General features: G+C 57.2%; 2 protein-coding genes across 4 annotated transcripts; one reads left to right on the top strand and one right to left on the bottom strand.

The window, feature by feature from the left end:
• Positions 1–908: 908 nt before the first annotated feature.
• RNF25 (ring finger protein 25) lies at positions 909–6,030 on the bottom strand. 3 transcript variants are annotated; one of them, XM_080347249.1, is made up of 10 exons: positions 5,984–6,029; positions 5,822–5,896; positions 5,643–5,745; positions 5,493–5,560; positions 4,710–4,779; positions 4,513–4,584; positions 3,318–3,458; positions 2,445–2,534; positions 1,753–1,887; positions 909–1,636 (listed from the first exon to the last, which is right to left on the bottom strand). In XM_080347249.1, the coding sequence occupies exons 1-10, from the start codon at positions 6,019–6,021 to the stop codon at positions 911–913; spliced, it is 1,518 nt and encodes a 505-aa protein (XP_080203375.1). In that variant the 5' UTR covers positions 6,022–6,029; the 3' UTR covers positions 909–910. The 3 variants fall into 3 exon arrangements, with proteins under 3 accessions (XP_080203375.1, XP_080203374.1, XP_080203376.1); XM_080347248.1 differs by having other exon boundaries at positions 5,683–5,896; positions 5,984–6,030; XM_080347250.1 differs by lacking the exon at positions 3,318–3,458 and having other exon boundaries at positions 5,683–5,896; positions 5,984–6,030.
• A 466-nt stretch (positions 6,031–6,496) lies between these two features.
• STK36 (serine/threonine kinase 36) lies at positions 6,497–18,479 on the top strand (the record flags this gene model as incomplete). The annotated part of the gene is made up of 26 exons (XM_080346967.1): positions 6,497–6,598; positions 7,448–7,588; positions 8,313–8,390; positions 8,812–8,942; positions 9,182–9,431; positions 9,832–9,925; positions 10,178–10,347; positions 10,571–10,770; positions 10,844–10,970; positions 11,082–11,225; positions 11,490–11,669; positions 11,890–11,987; positions 12,344–12,449; positions 12,857–13,004; positions 13,295–13,416; positions 14,031–14,135; positions 14,369–14,467; positions 14,671–14,765; positions 15,081–15,144; positions 15,349–15,459; positions 15,606–15,680; positions 16,096–16,267; positions 16,670–16,817; positions 17,033–17,192; positions 17,453–18,199; positions 18,282–18,479. Exons 1-26 carry the CDS (start codon positions 6,515–6,517, stop codon positions 18,477–18,479), a joined length of 4,047 nt encoding a protein of 1,348 aa, XP_080203093.1. The 5' UTR covers positions 6,497–6,514.
• Between the last annotated feature and the right edge of the window lie 298 nt (positions 18,480–18,777).

Here is an 18,777-nt window from a genome sequence, read left to right as displayed (position 1 = left end):
GTCTCTGAAGTACTGAGGCATGTCTTCAACTGCAGGCTGCCGAGAGGTCTGGGAGATGGTCTGGCATTAGGGAGATCTGCACAGACAGATGTGGCAGAGCGGAGTGCTCTTCCCAGGTCTCCCCCATCAGCTTCTGCCTGCACAAAAGCAGCTGAAGGACAAGGCAGGAGCTCCAGCTAAATCTGGCCTTCCTGGGGGAGCAGGAGCCAGCCCGAAGGCTCAGCCACCAGACAGCCCCAACTTGCCAATGTGTTGACTCAGGCTTAATTTATCTGTCCTGGCTGGGCCTGGGAAATGTCCTGTTGTACAAAGGACTTGCCTGGCTGAGCCCATTAGCCACACAATGATCAGGGCTGTGGTAGAAGCGATGTTGTCTCCAAGGGACAGGGACAGCAGTTGAGAAGGTGCTCTGAGATGTAATGCGGGACACAGCAAACTTGAACTCCAGGCTGCTGTCCTGGCACAGCCTTATCACTTGGCACCACCACAGCTCTGCTAGGACACTGTCTTCCAGTGAAAGGTCCTGCCACAACTCTGGCTCTGCTGTGGCACGACACTGGGCTCAGTCCATTTGCTCTGTAGGTGTGCACATTTCTTGGCAGCTCACAAACAGGGATGATGGCTGCATGTCTCTGGTCAAGGCTTCCTCTGTACCTTGGGTCCTCTAAGACCAAGGCTGACACAGCCTGTCAGGAGTCAGCTTCTCCAGTGCTGGCACCAGCCACTCGCTCATGCCAGGATGCTTCATGCCACACAGACCCTGAAGACTCTGCCTGCCCCAAGCTGTGCCACATGCCAACTGCTTCTCCTTCCCAAAGCTACTGCTTCCTGAGCTTGCTACTGCTCCACCAGAGCCTCCACTGTTCTCCCCAAAACCAGCCCTCCCCAGCCCAGCCCCCCACCCCTCCTGCTAGGAGCCACTCTCCTTCTCCAGGAGATGGGCTTCTCGATGCCCACTGGGCCTGAGCACCCCCCGCCCTCTTGGTGACCTGGGGTGGGAACCACGGTCCTGGACCCTGGACCTCTCCCACCTCCCGCAATCCCAGGGCCTGTGGTGGCCCTGCCAGCTGGGAGCTACTCTGTGGTCACTGCGGTTGAACACCAGGTTCTCGTTCTCCTTCTCCCTGCCCTGGGCCTCAGCCCCCTCCTCCAGGGTCCATCTCTCCACATCGTGGTGCTCCTCTTTCAAGTCCACTGCCTCTGTTACTGGTGAGGGATCCTCAGGGCACAACTCCTTTCTTTCAGCCAGGGCAGCATCCCTGCTTCTGCTGTAAGACTTTGGAAACTCCTGGCTGTGCCTCCCACCAGGTCTCCGCTCTGGTCTTTGGCTGAAGGCCCTTGGCCCCCTGGGGCTGTGGAGCGGATGACAGACTTCCTCTGCCGGTTCCTGCAAGCTGCTCCCTGACTGCCTGCCCTGGCCCCTGGGGCCTGGCCTCTCCCCTCTGTGCCTCTCCCTCCTGCTCTGTTGCTCCCTGGGCACGGCAGCCCTCTTGGGCTGCCCAGGGTCTGCCCTGGCCCCTGGTGCCCCAGCTGGCTCAGGAGCAGAGGCTTGGCTGGGCAGCTGGGGCACATCCACAGTGCTTGCACTCACCAGTGGCTCAGAGGCAGATTGGCGTGGATCAACAGCAGCTGGAGGCTGAAAGAAAGAAGCCACCAGATAAGAAAAGGACAGGGCAGCCTCACAGCAGATGACCATGCTTGGTCCTGCAGTCCAGGGCCCCCCTTGCCAGGTCTCTGTCCCTGGTGCCATACCGCCTGGAGGCTGATGAAGTAACGGTTCCTCTCTGCCTCGGGGTCAATGATGCCGCCTTTCTCTTGCTGTCTCTTGAAAATTAAGCGCAGTTCTTCTTGGTGCTGCAGCGTCTTGGCATCTGGCCTGTATGGCTCCTGAGCAGCAGAAAGCAAGGCAGGGTGAGGGCTCTCTCAACACTTAGTGTGGGTAGGAAGCTGGCAGTGCTGAGAGTGACTCCCCAAACCCTCCTTTGGTTGCACAGCTTACAGGCAACCTGCCTCCTTCTGCCACATATGACCAGGCGCATAGATGCATGTGAAACCCCTAGACAGAGGTACAGCATGGCAGCACAGACCTGCTGTTCCTGCAGTGACCTTGAGACGTCCTGCTGTGGGGCAGGATGCAGAGCAGCTACAGTCAGGTCATTTGCCTGACCCTGAGGATATCCCAGTGGGTACATGGACACGTCCCATGGCAGAATCATTTCTCCCCCAGCACATCTGCTCAAAACTCAGGGCTACACAATGAAACCTGCCCTTTGTGGACACATCAGACAGTCAGGAGAGACCTTGCTAGTTTTTATGAACTACCCTTTGGATGGGCTACCCAGGAGGACACGAGAGTATGCAGTTTGTGTTCATCCATTATACTGCCCCCACTGAAGTCATTCAGTGAGCAGGCACAGCGGGGCAGGTGAATCCCCATCTCTTACCAGGGGTTGCTGTGGGGCCGGTGCTGCCTTCAGAGCGCAAAGATCATAAACCAGGGTCTCACGGCAGACAGGGCACTGCACACCAACTTCCTGTGGGGAGGCAAGAGGTAATACCAAACCTTGGCTGTGACCCAGCTCCTGTGCTGCTGGATAACCCCAGCTTGGAAATGGAACACGGTGCCCTTCTTCACTCTTCTGCCAGGGCAGGAAAACCCAGGAGGATTCCAAAAGCATGAAGGCAGCCTTGTGTCTCAACAACTGCTACAGAAAATGTTTCTACCACGAGGGACACTGGGATTTGTGCTCCAGCGGCTGACTGCTGTACAAGCCACCTCTGTCACCACATATGGCTTCAGTCCTCCTTCACCTAGAATCTATTTTTCCCCACTCCAAAGTGGAGCGTGTCATCTAGGCTTTAAAAAGGTTTTGCAGGAAGGAGCCTTTGACTTGTTTCACACTCAGCCGCACTGTTTGCTCTGTGGCTGACAACTGTTCCAACACTGCTCACCCCAGAATGCAGGTGATCATGTTTATCCTGCTGTACACCCCTGCAATTCAAGGACTAGGGATAGAGCTCTCTTTTCTAACTCCTGTGGTTCTAGAAGTCAAAAAATGCAACCAACTCCCCTATCCCCCACACAACAGGTGCTGACCCAGAGATCAAATAACCCAGCTGCTGAAGTGCTAGAAACTCACAGGGTAGTTTTGGTTGGAAAGGGCTGTTGGAGATCACTTGGTCTAATCCCCACTCTGATTCTCAGTGTAGGCACAATGCTGCCTGTGCTGCCAGGTCAGGCAAGCCCTCGCTCCATGTCCCAGAGCAGGTGACAGAGATATCGTGAGGGTCAGGGGAAGGGGTGCAGGGCCCAGTACCTGTCTAGGGGAAGGCGCCAGGTGCTGCTCTCTCTCCTCCTGCTGCATGAGGATCTCCTCCTCCATGTGCTGGGCATAGCGGGCCAGGCAGTGGGAGTGAAAGTAGTGGTAGCACTGGGTCTTTGTGAAGGCTTCTCTCTCCTGCAGAGGAGAAGGGGCAGCTTTAAAGGGTCTCTGAGCACTGGGTTGTGTAGCCTTCCCACATGAGGTGCGTTTTCACTCCAGTGTCAGTGCTGGCAGTGGGGAACTAATGCTACTGCTGGCAGAACCACATAACATCTTCTGCTGGGCTTCATCTCTGCGTCCTCAGCTCTTGCTGAGACACTGCTCCCTGTTCTGAGTGTAACAAACACTGCTAACATCAAGCTGCAAAGTATTTATGACTGGTTTCTCCTGTGTAAACAGCAATCTTCCTCCACGATCTGTTCTCTCTCCTAGGCAGGCACCATTTCTCATTGCACCCACATGAGGTGCGTTTTCACTCCAGTGTCAGTGCTGGCAGTGGGGAACTAATGCTACTGCTGGCAGAACCACATAACATCTTCTGCTGGGCTTCATCTCTGCGTCCTCAGCTCTTGCTGAGACACTGCTCCCTGTTCTGAGTGTAACAAACACTGCTAACATCAAGCTGCAAAGTATTTATGACTGGTTTCTCCTGTGTAAACAGCAATCTTCCCCCACGATCTGTTCTCTCTCCTAGGCAGGCACCATTTCTCATTGCAACTCAGAGAAGACAAGCTCCCCCATCCCTGCAGACCTCAGCACCTGCACGATGTGTTCCAGTCCCTTCTGACCACCTGTGTGCTGAACTCTAGGTGGGGTGTGACCAACACAGGGAAGCTGAAATGCACCAGTGTCACCGGGGAGTGATTTTAGGGTTCTGCTTGCTGCAGAACAATGTTTCGAACAACCAGCAACTATCCCTGGACCCTACCCACTCTCTTGGAGATGACCTGGCATCACTCGCTACCCCTATGCCCTGCTTCTGTAGGTGGTTATCTCCAGGCTGACAGGGAGAGTAGCACACACTGCCTCAGGAAGTTCCATGCTGAGTAGGATCATGTACAGACCAGGGGAGCAAGGGGCTGCTGAGGCACACCTCGGTTCCAGAACAATGCCCCATGCTTTGAGCCCCAGGCCCCCCATTTTTTTTCCTCACTTCCCAGCCAGCTTGCAGGGCCAGGAGACACATTACCTGGAATCCATACAGGCAGATCACGCACTGGCCGTGAGGAATGTTGTTGTCAGTGAGAATCTCCTTCCCCTTCTGCAGAAGCATTAAAGCAAACATTTTACTCACCAGCTGCCCACGGGCTCAGGGCTGTCCCACCCCTCAGGCAGTCGGGGACCAGCATCTGTGGCTGGGCAAGCCCAGTCTCCCCCAGTGCTCACCTCAATCAGTTCATAGAGCACCTCTGTCCCAAGCCTGGCTTCAGCAACACTTCTGAGGGTCTGGGAGATCCTACAGCAAAGCAGGAGCAATACTTAACATAAATTTAGTCACACCTTTTCACTGCCCCATGTACCTGTCACCCCACCATGGTGAGAGGCGGAAGAAATAGAGCAGTGGCCTTCAGGCTCTGTCTGCAGCACAAGACAGGCACATGTGCACACACATACTCATGAGCTCCCCACAAACCAGTGCACAGAAACCTTTGTCCTCAGAGGATTTGCAAGAGCTGGTTCACTTGGCTCCTTGGCTCGAGCTCACCCAGCACCCTCCAGTTTTGGTGAATCTCAGGCTTCTCTTATCTGATGGCAGCCCCCAAGCAGGTCTGGGGGATCCGTGTTATTCCTGTGATGCTGGCAGATACCAGGGTCTCCCTTGCACACACTTGTTGCACCAATGACGGGAGCACAAAGACAACAATGGGCTGCCCAAGGACCTCCTTCAGTCCCTCCACTGTGAAAGCTGGAACAACTCCTTCAAAGGCCCAAGGGATTTCGATTACAGTTTAGAGGGACCACTGGGGAACAACCATAGGGTGGATCCCTTAGTGCCTAACTCAGCACCAGTGGCTCCCAGAAGACTTAAAGCAAGGTGATCTAGGCACCTATGTCCTCCCATTAACCAGACACGGAGCCACGTGAATCTGAGAGAAAGCTTTTCCACCAGTTCTGCCTCCTGCATTTTGGAGGAAACAATCACCCTCTCCCCACCCTCCTGGCACTCACTTTTGAATTTGCTCATCTGACAGTCCCCGCGGGTTCCTGATCGAGATTTCCGGAGCTTTGTTGGGATACTAGGGAAAAAAAAAGAAACACACAAAGCACAACGAGCGATGCGCAGAGGTCCGGCGCAGGGGTGCAGGGCCGGCGGCCTACCTGTGGGGGCACGGAGAGCATCAGGGTGAAGCGGACGTACTGCGAGTCCTGGTCCTGGGCCGTGGCGGGGTGCAGGGTGATGCTGATCTCCCAGGGCTCCCACCTGCGGGGCAGGCCGAGGTGAGGGGCGGCAGCGCGGGGCCGGGCCGAGCCTGGGGAGGTTGGGCCGCGGTCCGTACCTGCCGCGGCCCCGAGCCACCCGCAGCTCCTCCAGGTAGATGGACTCCAGCACCTCCACCTCCGGCGGCAGCGCCCTGTGGGGACCGGGACGGGAGTCAGGCAACGGCGTCGCCGGCCCCGCTGGGCTCGGGGTGTGCGCACCGGGGAAGGGGGGGTGTTACCAATCCGCCGTCTCCGCTTCCTCACCGGCCGCCGCCATCTTCTCGTGCGCCCCGGAACCGGAACCTCCGCGCGGGCGCACGCGCGGGGAGGCGTTGCTAGGCGACACCGCGGCGGCGGCGGGGCCGGCGGTGAGCGGAGCGGGGTGAGGTTGGTCCCACCCAGGGCCTGGGGCTCGTCTTGCCGTGAGGGACCAGAGGTGCAGCCGGCGAGCAGGGACGGAGCCCAGCGGGGGCTCCCGGGGGACCCCCGCCCCGGGGACCGGGCCCAGGGTGAGGCCCCGCGGGGAGGGGAGATGCCCACGGGGAGAGGAAGCCCGGCCCTTGAGATCTGGGATTGCAGAGGGTGCAGCCCTGCCTTCCCAGCGCCTTCCCAGCACCGGCACTATCCATATGTCTACTGGGGTCGATGCCCCCTGGCAGCCAGTGGTGTAGGGCAGGAGTTGGGGAGAGAGGGCAGAGCACTTCTTGTCACTTCTTGTCACCGGCTGCTTTGCCTCGGCAGCTCAGTGGGCCCCTCCCTGAACTCCCACGATGGAGAAGTACCGCGTCCTGGAGATGATTGGCGAAGGCTCCTTCGGGCGTGTGTACAAGGGACGTCGGAAACACAGCGCTCAGGTGAGGAAAGAGACGTCGAGGGTCTGTGGTGTGGCACTGGGGACTGAGTTCTGGTGGCTGTTGGGTTCTGGGGACCTGTCAGGGCTTTGAGACTCAGGACTCATTCATTTTTCTGCTGACATACCTGTCCAGCTCCTGCTGGCACAGAGTCATTCAGGTTCAAGGGACCTCAGGAGTAGTCTCCAGTCCAGCCTCTGCTTAAAACAGGACCAGCATCAAATTCAGATCTTGTGATTCCTCAAGGACAAACACACCACAGCCACTGCTTGACTCTACTTGGATTGAATTGTTTTTCCTTTTGTCAAGCTGAACCTCCCCTGTGTCAGTTTCTAATCCCTGAGTGTTCAGCCCCCTTACTATCCTTGTGGCCTCTGCTATACCCACTCCAGCCTGTTGATGTCTTTCTGGGCCAAAAACTGGCCACAATATTGCCAACGTGGTATAAGAAGTTCAAAATAAAGGGCAATAATAACTTCCTTCCAAATCCTGCCTGTTCATACAGTCCAGGGTGCTTCCAGTGCTTCTCACTACCAGGACACACTGCTGGCTCATGTTAGGCTTGCTGTCTACCAGGATCTCTAGGTCCTGTCCTGTGTTTCTGGCAGTTCTAGTTTTGTCTGCACTCACTGATTAAATTTCTTTGCTTTAAATGCCAGTGTGCAAAGTACTGTGAGCACCTGTATCTATGTGCAAGGGTCTGGGGGGATCTCCAGCTCCAAGGGATCCAGTGAATAAATATCTCATTTGATGTGCTCAGCTGGAAAATGCTGAGTCCCGTTTGGGTTAAAAGCAGCCTCTGCCAGGGTGGGTAAGAGCCTGATCTGATCCCAGCTTTGTCTGCTTTGAAAGGTGGTGGCCTTAAAGTTCATCCCCAAGGTGGGGCGGTCTGAGAAGGAGCTGAAGAACCTGCAGCGGGAAATTGAGATCATGAGAGGCCTCCGTCATCCCAACATCATCCAGATGCTTGACAGCTTTGAGACCGACAAAGAGGTGAAGGGGATTACTCTGGGCAGATGTTTTTGCTCGACTGGGGCAGAGGAACAAGAGCTGGCCCCTGCTGTGGTAGGGACCTCTTTCTGAGAAGATGCTGGTGACACCCTCCCAGGACCTGGTCAGTGTGTTTCATCACCCTCCAGTATGCTCTGTGTGGGGAGCCAGCACCTACCTGGGCTATGCACTGGTCATATGCAGAGGTGAAGGAGCTGTGTGTGGGGGTGTGTAGTGCAAGAGGAGTGGTTTGGGATGACAGGATGAGGGTGACTTTTCAGTCACCTCATTAGTCTCTTCAGAGATGGACTTTTCACTGATTTAAACTCTCATGGAGAAAGTATAAGAAGAAAGGACTGAAGGCTGTACTATGGGACATGTACGCATGAAATAAAGTAATTGGGCAGCAGATTCAAAACAAGCTCAAGGGGGTGATTCTACCCTCTGGCCCTGGAAGTACCATTCTGGGCTTGTCCTGTCCTTCCCTCTTCCCTGGTTTCTGCTGGCTGTTTGAGATAAGGACAGCCACAAGGCCTCCGGTGAGTGCCAGGCCCTTGCTGCAGCGCAGCTGTGGGGACCCTCTCCCACCCCAGGTCCCAGCCCAACCTGATGTGCTGTGCATGATCACACCCCAGCATCTCCTGCCCTACTCTGTCCTGGTCTCCAGGGCATGGTGGGGATGTGGCTGGGTGAGCGCCTGATCTCACCACACTGCTCTTCCCTCCAGGTAGTGGTGGTGACTGACTACGCAGAGGGGGAGCTTTTCCAGATCCTGGAGGATGATGGAAGTTTGCCTGAGGACCAGGTGACTATCGTGGCAGTAGCCATGCAATGTTTGCTGCAGGACGGAGGGAATGGGATTTGTCTGCCTGTAGGCAGTGGGTCTCTGCTGTGGGCCAGGAGACATCAGGAGGGTGATGGTGCCTCCGGGGCTTTACCTGGCAGAGCTTCTGATGGAGAGGGGCCAAGTTGCATTGGGGGACAGTGGGGTCCAACAGGGACTGCAGCTTCCCTGTTCTGTCTCCAAGGACCACAGCACTAGGCTGCTGCCTCGGCCATCAGCCTGCTCCAAGGAACTGCTGGTCCATGGCTGGGGCTGGTCCCTGCCCCAAAGTGGGCAAGGGCAGGAGTGGGGGTACTGGGGGGGCAAGGTCATAAGGGACCCCATGGTTGTGCCAGCTGGTGGCACCATGGGACAGAGGGTGAGGCTCCTTTGTCTCCTGCAGGTCCGGACCATTGCTGCCCAACTGATCTCTGCTCTCTATTACCTGCACTCCCACCGTATCCTGCACCGCGACATGAAACCCCAGAACATCCTGCTGGGCAAAGATGGCATTGTCAAGCTCTGTGACTTTGGGTAGGTGCTGGTGTCCAGCTTGTGGGGGACACTTGGCCTTGGGGCAGCCAAGGAGTGTCCTGGGTGCTGTAGAGAAGGAGGGGGGGAGTGTGGAAGGGGACCTAGATTCTGTGCATGTTTAGAAGTTGAGTAAGGATGGGGGATTTTGGGCTCCAGAGTAGAGAGGTGTTGGTAAACTTGTAGTGAGCTCCAATGGGTGTTTCAGCCTGAACTGACCATCTGTGCTTTGCTGTGAGCAGGTTTGCCCGTGCTATGAGCATCCACACCATGGTGTTGACCTCCATCAAGGGCACCCCACTGTACATGTCCCCCGAGCTGGTGGAGGAGCGGCCATATGACCACACAGCAGACCTGTGGTCTGTGGGCTGCATCCTATACGAGCTGTTTGTGGGCACCCCTCCTTTTTACACCAGTAGCATCTTCCAGCTCGTCAGCCTCATTGTCAAGGACCCGGTCAAATGGCCTGTGGCCATAAGCCCAGTCTTCAAGGTAAGGGTGAAGGCCCCGTCTGTGGGGTGAGATCTGTGAATGCAGTATCAGTTTTGGCCTCGCCTGCTGCCCTGGTAGGTTAATCTTAGGTTTTATGTCCCCTAACAGGGACTTCAGAACACAGAGAAGGGCTGAGATCTGGGCCTTCTGGGAGGGGGACCCTTATTACTGCTGTCTGTAAGCTGGGAAACTGAGGCTGACAGCAGAGGAGTGATTTACTGGGCTGAGAAGGGGAGTGTCTTCCTGTCTTCCCTGAGTACTAGAGCCACTCCTTGTCCAGAGGCAGGCAGGGAACACAGCCCATCTGGGTGCCCTTGCTAGAGGGGACTGGTGGGTATGCTGTACTCCTTGGTGGGTGCCAAGGATGTGTTGGTGACCCTGGTGCTGTGCTGCACTTTAGAGCTTCCTGCAGGGACTACTAACGAAGGACCCCTGCCAGCGACTGTCGTGGCCAGAGCTGCTTTCTCATCCCTTTGTTGCTGGACTGGTTACTGGTGAGTACCACCTCTTTTTCCAGCACTGGCAAGGTCCATTTCCTCCTCCTACTGCCTGGAGTCTGGGACAAACACCCTGCCATGCTATTTTTACTACCCTGGCCTTTGCCTCCTTCCTCTCAACTTTCTCCAAGCACACCTGCCCCTGGGCTTGCTCTGCTTCCCCCGGGATTCCGCTGGATCCCAGAGCCGATCACTCTCCCTGCATCCCAAGGGAGAGCTGCTGATGAAGTTCTCCCCTGGCCTCCTCAGTGATTGATGACACAGAAGAGCATGGGATCTCAAACCCCTTCACCACCAAGCTGTCCCCAGAGCTGCAAGTCCTGAAGGAGCAGCAAGCCCATGCCATGGCCCCCAGGAGCAGCCAGTCCAGGATCTTGAGGAAGGCCCGGCAGAAGATGATTGAGGAGGCACAGAAAAAGGTGGAGGAAAGTGTGACCTTCCCCTGGCTGTGTCCCACAGTCAGGAAAAAGGAGGGGCACTGAAATGGGATCTGGGGGGAAAGACAGAAGGTACATGGGGGCAGGCTGGGGCATCAGCCACAAACAAGGCAGAATGTGGGGTCCTCAGGGTGGTGGGGTCTGGAGGACTCTTCTGGCTGGCTGAGTAACCCTGCCCTGGCCAAACTTCTCTGCTATCGCCCAGGGACAACTGAAAGCAGGTGATGCATCTACAAAGAACTCTGGCAAAGGATGCCCCAGGCATAGACCCAGAGCAGCTCCGGGGAAGGCAGCCCTCATGGAGGGGGAGCCACCACCTGCCTCCAAAGAGAAGAACCCTAGTGTCCTACAAGGAAAGAGCAGCATGGCAGAGTGGGAGTTGGAGGAGCCTCCACCTGACCCATGGTGAGGGAGGGCTGGGAGAGAAGGAAGAGAGGAAGTCAGGGTCACTCACTGACTGCGCTGTTTCCTTGGCCAGGGAGCACAGCATCACTCGAGACTACGAGCGGGAGTTTCCTGGAGGAGTGGCCCCTCTGCAGTGTGGCGCTGACAGGGCAGAGCCCCGGGGCAGGTGCAGCATCAAAACTGTGGACCTGGAAAGTGAAGTAAGAGAGTGTCTTGTGGTGAGGACAGCAGGGCCCAGTCCCCAGGGACTGGTACAGAGACCCTGAGGCAGGCAGCATCTGTGGTACCAGCCCTCTCTTGTCCATGGCTAGGAGCTGGAGAGTGATGAGGAGTGGCAGCACCTGATCGAGGCCACAGAGCCTTCAGCCATGCAGCTGAGCACACCGTTGAGCCTCCTGAGGGACCTGGCCTTCCGGCACCGTGTCCAGGCCCGCCTGGCAGACTCTTCTCAGCAGGTGAGTGAGGGCTGGCTCAGACAACTTTTACTACATGGATGCCACCTTCTTCCCCAGGACTGGATCAGAAGCACTGGGAGAATCCTCAGACCAGCCAGCAAGGAGATCCTCTGCTTCTCCAGGAGCTGGAGCTGTCTTGTGCACTTAGCTTGCCATCCGCTCTCTGGCTGTACTCTGCCTGAGGAGGTGGAGGGCTGCTTTATGGGTGGTGGAGAGGACAAAACCACTGCTGATCATGACATCTTCTGGCTTCTCTGTGTCCAGGTGCTGGAAGGGATGCTGGAGGGAGCTTCCCGTCTCCGTCCCGTGCTCCATGTCGTGGGCAACCTCCTGGCTACTCGGTGTGACTCTGAGCTGCTGGACCTCTTCTGCCAAGAGCTGAATGTGCCTCTGTCCCTGCTGTGTCTAGCCAAGCAGATCCTGGAGAGTCGTAGCATCAAGCAGGTGGGTGTAGGGCTCCAGAGAAATCTGGGCTCCTTCCAGCCCTGCAGAGTGCTGGTGCTGAGGAGGCCCTGGTGTCCTGCTGGAGCTGACTCCCAGGACCAGTGCCTCTTCCAGGCCCCCGTGAGAAGGGGTAGGTCCTGGCAGGAAAGGATCCTGCCACAGTAGCATTGGGATGGCCAGGAGACAATCCTCACTTGTTGTTTCTTTCTGGATCCTGTAGCAGCCCTGGTGTATCGTGGTGCTGACAGACCTCCTCATGGTGACCAAAATTTACTTCAGCAGTGAATGCAGCCTGGAGGAAAGTGGGCAAAAGGACAGGTAGGGAAAACCCTCTGTGTTCTGAGGTGTCTTGTGGCCACTGCAGGGATCTGGCAATAGGCAGGAGGGTGGTGTTCATACTCTGTGGCTAGAACTGTCTCTGTGGGGAACCATCAGAGACTAAGGACTTCATGGCATATCTCTGTGCTCACAGAGGAGCTTTCTGTGAGTGGGACTAATTAAGGGGAAGGCACAGCTGTCTAGATTTCAGTTGTGCTGCCTGCTGGCCCTGGTTCACGGTACTGGTGTGTGCTGCCTGCCCCATTAACCAGGGCCATATAGGCCTGGCCAGATCCTGTCCTCACAGCCAGGGCTCATGTTTTTCTGCTCTCCTCTGTTCCTGCTGCCTCCTCCAGCCTGCAGACCTTCCAGGAGAGTGCCAGCTGCTTCCTAGCTCTGCTGCCAGAGCTGCTGGCTGAGCCAGCTGATAGTGAGATGAGTCTCTGCCAGCAAAGCCTCCTGGTAAGGGTGCCCCTGTCTCCCTTCTCCCCACTCCCTCCCCCGGGGACAGAAGCTGTGGGGCTGAGTGTGTGTGGCAGGCTGAAGACCCTGCTCCCAGCTGTGGGGTGCAATGCATTCTTATCAAGGCAGGCTGTCTCACCCACTGTATTTTTTGGGGGGGAATCACATGCAGAAACAAGCTCTCTGAAGGGGCACTTTCCCGGTTGTGTACCCCTCTCTCAGCCAGCATGCAGTCGCATGTTGGTCCTACACAGTAACCTGACTGGAGAGGACACCTGGGGGTCCCCAAAGCTCCAGCACTTGAGTCCTTCTCCCATGTCTGCTGTCCCCTCACAGCCTCCTCTGTTGCCCTTCTCTCTCATCCCACCTTCAGTCTGCAGTAATGGCAACCCCTGTTTCTCTCCTAGTGCTTCACTGTGCTCTGTGAGAGCCTGGATGTGATGTACCCCTCTGTCTCTGCCCCCTTCTATGCCAGCCTGCGAGAGAAGCATCAGCCCCTGCTGAACAGACTCCTTCAGGGATCCATCTCAGAGCAGCCTGCTCTGCGAGGTAGTGGTGGTGGCAGCTCGCCATCTCCTCCTGGGGCCTCCCCTCTCCTCACTGTGCTTGGGCTTCCTCAGAGCACTGACTGCCATTGCAGTGCTGTTGGTCAGAGGAGGTGACTGAAGCTTATCTGCCCAAACCCCGGCTAACAAGGGCCCTCCTCTTCCCTCCCTCAGTCCCATATCTCACCCTCCTTGTGTCGTAAGCCTGACCCTTTCTTGGCCTCCAACCCATCCTGCTGCCCCTCAGCATCCCTCACTCCTAGCATATGTCTCCTGAGCTCTGTCCCTGTGCAGGTACAGTGATGGAGGCCAAATCAGCCCATGACCAGAGCCCACAAGTGGCAGACCTCTTCACAGCTGCATTGGCTGCTGCCTTCAGCATCCCCCTGGAGAGGAATGGCTGTCGGGAAGCCAAGGAGCAGGTCAGGCCAGTTCTCTTTGCAGGGCAAGGAGGTGTGGTCTCCACAGGGGCAGCAGTCCTTTGCAAGAGGGTCTCTTTTTCAGCAGTGGAGTAGATGGCTGTGGTCCTGTGGCTTTGATGGCTGGGCTGGTGTTTGTAGGCTGCTCCTTCTCAGTCAACAGCTGAGCTTCAGGAGTCCAACAACTCCTAAGTCAATTAAGAGACAGACTCATGCTTAGATCTGAATTGTGGGATGGGCTAAGTAAAGAACTAGGAAATGCAGAGAAAACATGAATTCTTATATGACAGTGATACGGACTGTAGAAAATCTGAAATTTAATGGACAATAAATAAGAGCGGAAAAAAACCCTACAGATTTGCATTTGATCCTTTATCTCAACTCTGAGTCAACAAAGAGGGAAGCAGAGGAGGAATCTCACCTTGTTCATCTCAAGCTCTGGGGCTGTGCATCAAAGCCATACTGGGTCATGGCAGGTGGGCATCCCATTGTAAATGCAGGCAACATGTAGGAAGCCTTTAGATGCCTTTTTCTATTAATTTATTGCTAGCATTAAACTCCTTAAGTCTGTGCTGTGCTTCACGTGCCCTGGGTGCAAACCAGGCTGATTTCTGCAGGTTGCTCAGGAGATTACTGAAAAGCTGATGGAGGGAGAGAGCCACCAGCTCAGGAGGCTGCTGGGGAAACTGGAGCACCCAAGCTGCTCCTTGAACGTGCTCAAGGTAATGGCCCCGTCCATTTATCTGTCTGTCCCCACAGGTGCCTGGACCTTTGGCCTGGGGTGAGGAGCATGGGGAGGGAGGAACTGTAGGCTCAGCCTTCAATGACTCACATCTCCCTGATGTCAGTTGTTTAATAAATGAGCCCATGGTAGCCATGGGATGTGACTGAGATGGGCCAGGTCAGTGTGTCCCTGTCCTCGGGCTGGTATGCATCTCTCGCCTCTGCCTTGTAGATCCTCTATGCTGGCTGCCATGCCAGCCCAAGCCTGTGCCAGCACCTGGGAAGGAGCCAACGACTGTGGGGTTCCCTCATACAGCTCTTGAAGGGCAAGGTAGGACTGACTGCAGCCCCGATGTTGCGGTAGGAGTGTGGACAAGCAGGACACATTCCTCTGAGTGCTGCTTAGACCAGGCTGGGGAATGTACGGGGAGAAAAGTTTGGAGAAGCTTAGTTTGGAGAGTGCAGGTCTCCTCCAGGGCCCAGAAACATCCCCTCCGTCTTGCTGTCCTCTTGTGACTCTTTCTCCCTTGGCAGGTCCCCATGGTGGAGGTGGCCCAGAGGGCAGCCTGCGAGGCCTCTCTGTACCTGCTGGCCCTGCTCACCCTGCAGCTCCAGGCCTCCCCTCCCAGGTAAGGCCCTGCATTCACTCATGGGTGGGAGAGGAACATGGCCTGAACAGCCCTTTGCCCTCCACCCAGCCCAGAGCTGGGCTCCTGCCTCCACTGATGCCTCTGCTCCAGACACATCGGCAGAGTGCTGGGCACCGTGGGTGGATGCTGGGGATGTGGTCAGGAGCCAATGTGGACAAGGAGGTGCTGTGAACCAGAGTTCGCTCCTCCTGCAAGGTGGCTGCTTCCCAGCCCTGGGGGTATTTGGATGTTGCTGCTCTGTGGGATGTGGAGCTGTGGGAACACAGCGTCTCTCCCCTGGTCCCTGTGTTTCAGGCTTGAGGAGATGGTTAGTCTGGCCATGGATCTCATCGCCCAGTCTCCTGTTATCTCCCTTGTGGTAAGTCTGCCCACTCTGCCAGAGCCACCACTGAAAGTCCTGCAGAGCCTTGTGTCCCATTTGGGTCCTACCGTTGCTTGCTCAGGGTGGGACAGGGGCAGGCACAGCCTGGCTGTCCTTGTCCTGAGCTGAGGGATGAAGAGTCAGCATTGAGTGGGCAGATGGGAAAGTTCCAAAAGTGCTGAGTTCTCCCTGCTCCCACAGGGTGCTGCAGCATTCCTCTTGACACAGCTCAGTCAGCAAGGGGTAGCTTTGGAGCTCAGGGGAGAAGATGTCCTACTGGCGGTGAAAAATGTGCTGACAGCACCTGCTGAGGTATGGGATGGGGACAGAGGAGTGGGGGAGCCAGGCTGTCACCCCACTGTGGAGGTGTGCAAATCTGAGGTCAGAAGGGTGCAGGTGTGGTGCTGCTGGCCTCAGAGCCAGCACGTAGTCTCAGCCCATCCTTCACTTTCTTACAGCTGCAGCTCCCACCACCAATGGGTGCCGGTCTCTACGATGGGCTCTTCTTCCTCCTGCTGAAGCTCCTTGCCCAGGTATCGGTCTGCCCATCTCCCTTTGCCTGGTCCCTGCCAAAAGGTTTGGGGGCAAAGGCCTGAATGTGGATCAGTAATGGAGGCTGAGGTAAACCAGGGAATTGAGCAGCTTTGGCTGAGCTGTGCAATCCCATGAAAGTCACCTCATGTCCCTGGGTTGTCTTTGAAGCTCTGGAGTGTTGGTGCGAGAATAGTGGGCAGGGAGTTCATGGACACATTGGAGTGAGAGAGGGCAGAGGTGCCCTGGGACTGGCACCGTCAGCAGGCGCAGCAGGGCTGCCAGCCACCCCTTCTTCCCCCAAGCCATGTCCATCCAGCCCTGGCCTTCCGAGAACCATGGGGCTGGCAGAGCTGTGAACCTGGGGGAGCCTTGGGGGATGATGAAGCCCTCTGACATCTGCCTCTCCACCTCTAGGAGGATGTGACCATGGAGCAGGGATTTGCTGCCTCAGAGCTGTGGAGTGTGGTGTGGCACCGTGTTGCTGCAGTGCTTCATGTGGGCAGTGACAGGGCACTGCTGGATGGAGAATCCCCAGGCGCAGCTCACCTCGCGGTGGAGCCAGACTGGAACCTCCTCTCCCCTCAAGGTAGGAGCTGCAGGACTGCAGGGCAACTGCTCTGCACCCTGCTCCACATCCTGCCCTCAGACTTGCCCATATGTCTGGCCCCATCCATACCCTGTCCCTGAGGCCAGAGGGCTCAGGGGGCTTTTCTTGAGGGTTGCTGTTGTCCTCCATGGAGGCGGGGCTGGGCTGGCCCATGCTGTGGCCAGACAGCAGCAGCTCAGCTGAGCTGGTTGTGGAGGAGCAAGAAAGGGTGTCTGTGCTGCAGGGAACATCGACCCTGGCAGGTGTGACTGCTGTAGGTGGAGGTTGGTCTAGTTTTGGGCAGGGAAGCACAGAAGCAACCCTGGAGCAGCCTCAGAGCAGTACAAGCAGACAAAAGAGAGACTTTTCAGCCTTCCCTAGCTTTGCCCCTCTGCTGTGCAGGCACCCTGCTCTTCCTCAGCCTGGCCCTCTTCATCTTCACTCGTGAGTCCCACTGGTGCCTGCTTCAGCTCAGCCAGTCCCATGGTGTCTTCATGATGACACTGAAGAAGCTGCTGTCCCCTGGCTTCCTGGCATGCCTGACACAGACGTGAGTTGTGGGGAGCTGAAGGCAGGCAGAGTTCAGACTCTGAACAGGGCTTGGACATGAGCATGCAGAGGGCTGAGAAGTTCCTGACCTTGCACTTGCAGGGCACAGCTCACCTGCAGAGCCTGTCCTTAGTGGCTGGCATGGGGAATGCTCTCTGCCTCTTGTCCTGATGTTTTACCTCTGTATTGAGACCTCTCTCTCTCTAACAAATTCAGGCAAGCAGGAGAGCATGGGGACCCTGACCTTGTCCCAGCTGTGGTGATCCAGGCCTGCCAGCTCCTCTGTTTCCCTTTTGCCCTGTCTGTGGATGGAGACACCTTAGCATTGGTCATGGAGGCTGTGAGAGATGCCCAGATCCCTGCCCAACTGCTGCAGGTACACTCTTGGCCCTGCATTTCTTTTCCCCCCATACTGTGGAGACACCTCTCCACATGCAGCCCACCGTGACACCACTTCACACCATGCTGGTGGCTTCTGCCATGCAGGGATGTTACTTGGGTGCCATGTAGCCCCCTGAGTGGCTTGGCCAGCGGCTGAGTGCTGCACCAACCTGCTGGCAGTCTTCAACCGCTGCTTGACTTGGCCCACACAAGAGGGCAGCACACTCAATGCTGCTCTCTCTCCTTTCTCCTTAGGTCTGCTCTTGCCATCTGCCCTTATCATACACCGAGCTCCCCATCAGCCTCTTGTGCCACCTCGTTGTGTCTGATGAGCAGGTCATAGACCAAATGGTGAGGGAAGCTGCCACCTCGGAGCACATTGTTGCCTTCTTGATGTCTGCCTTGTTTTCAGACAGCCTCATGCTCACAACTGACCTCCTGTCTCTCTTGACCCATGTGGCCCGGGCCTGTCCAGAGCACCTGCTCTTTCTCCAGAGGATCCTGAGGGGCTCAGATGTGGCCGACCAGCCACTGACCCACCTACTTGGCCACCAGCAACCCTCAATACGGGCCAAAACCTGCAAGCTGCTGGGCAACCTGCTTCAACATGGCCATGGCTTTCTCCAGGCGCTGCAGAACCAGCTGGGCTTGCTGGAGAGCCTTCTGGAGTGCCTGGTGGACCAGGAAGAGAGTGTGCGCAGGGCAGCTAGCTTTGCAGTGGGCAATGCTGCCTACCACCAGTCCTTCTCAGCCGGGATGCTGGGCAGGGCTGTGCCCGGGCTGATGCAGCTGTTGAGCGATGTGCAGGCCAGGACACGCTGCAATGCGGCCTTAGCTCTGGGCAACCTGGGCCAGCACTGGGCAGAGCTGGGGGACCTGCTGATGGAGAGCAGGGTCCCCCATGTCCTGCTGGAGGTGGCCTGCCGGGACCCACGGGAGAGCGTGCGGGAGGGAGCCCTCATCGCGCTGCGGGGCCTCAGCCAGCACCCTGGGATACAGCAGGTACTGCGTCGGGACCTGATGGTGCTGTGGGGACACGGGGCCAGGCTCGTGGGTGACTCCTGTCCCTGTCTTTGCTCCGCAGGTCCTGCTCTCCCTCAGAGCCACGGAGAAGCTGGCCACACTGGCCAGTGGTGACTTGCAGCCCGCTGCTGGTCGCAGGCCACGGCTGCCTTCTGCCCGGCACTGCCAGAAGCTCCTGCACCTCCTCACAGCTCCAGCGGCGCCGGGGACGGCCCCGGCCCTCCGGGAGTCCGGCAAGGCTGATCCGCACCTGCGCTGAAGGCTGCCGGCGGCGCTCGGCCTGATGCTGCCATCAGCAGGACGGGACACGGTTCCTTCCTCCAGCCCCGAGCTGCCATGGGACTCTGTCCGCCCGGGGGGACACTGCCTGGCCAGCTTCACCTGGGGCCCTCCCCGTGGGAAGCCGTTCCTGGAAAAGTGCCTGTAGACTTCAAGAAACCACCTCTTTCTAAGTGCCGTGCCGTGCCGTGCCGTTCCCGTTCCGGGGCAGCCCCACGGCGGGTACCGGCGCCCAGGCCGCATCCCTCCCCCACCCCCCGGCCGCTAGGGGGCGCTGC

This window comes from Nesoenas mayeri (genome assembly GCF_963082525.1).
Source record: "Nesoenas mayeri genome assembly, chromosome: 6".
Taxonomy (NCBI): Eukaryota; Metazoa; Chordata; class Aves; order Columbiformes; family Columbidae; genus Nesoenas; species Nesoenas mayeri.
Note: the sequence above shows the minus strand (reverse complement) of the source record. Positions and strands in the feature narration are given on the sequence as shown.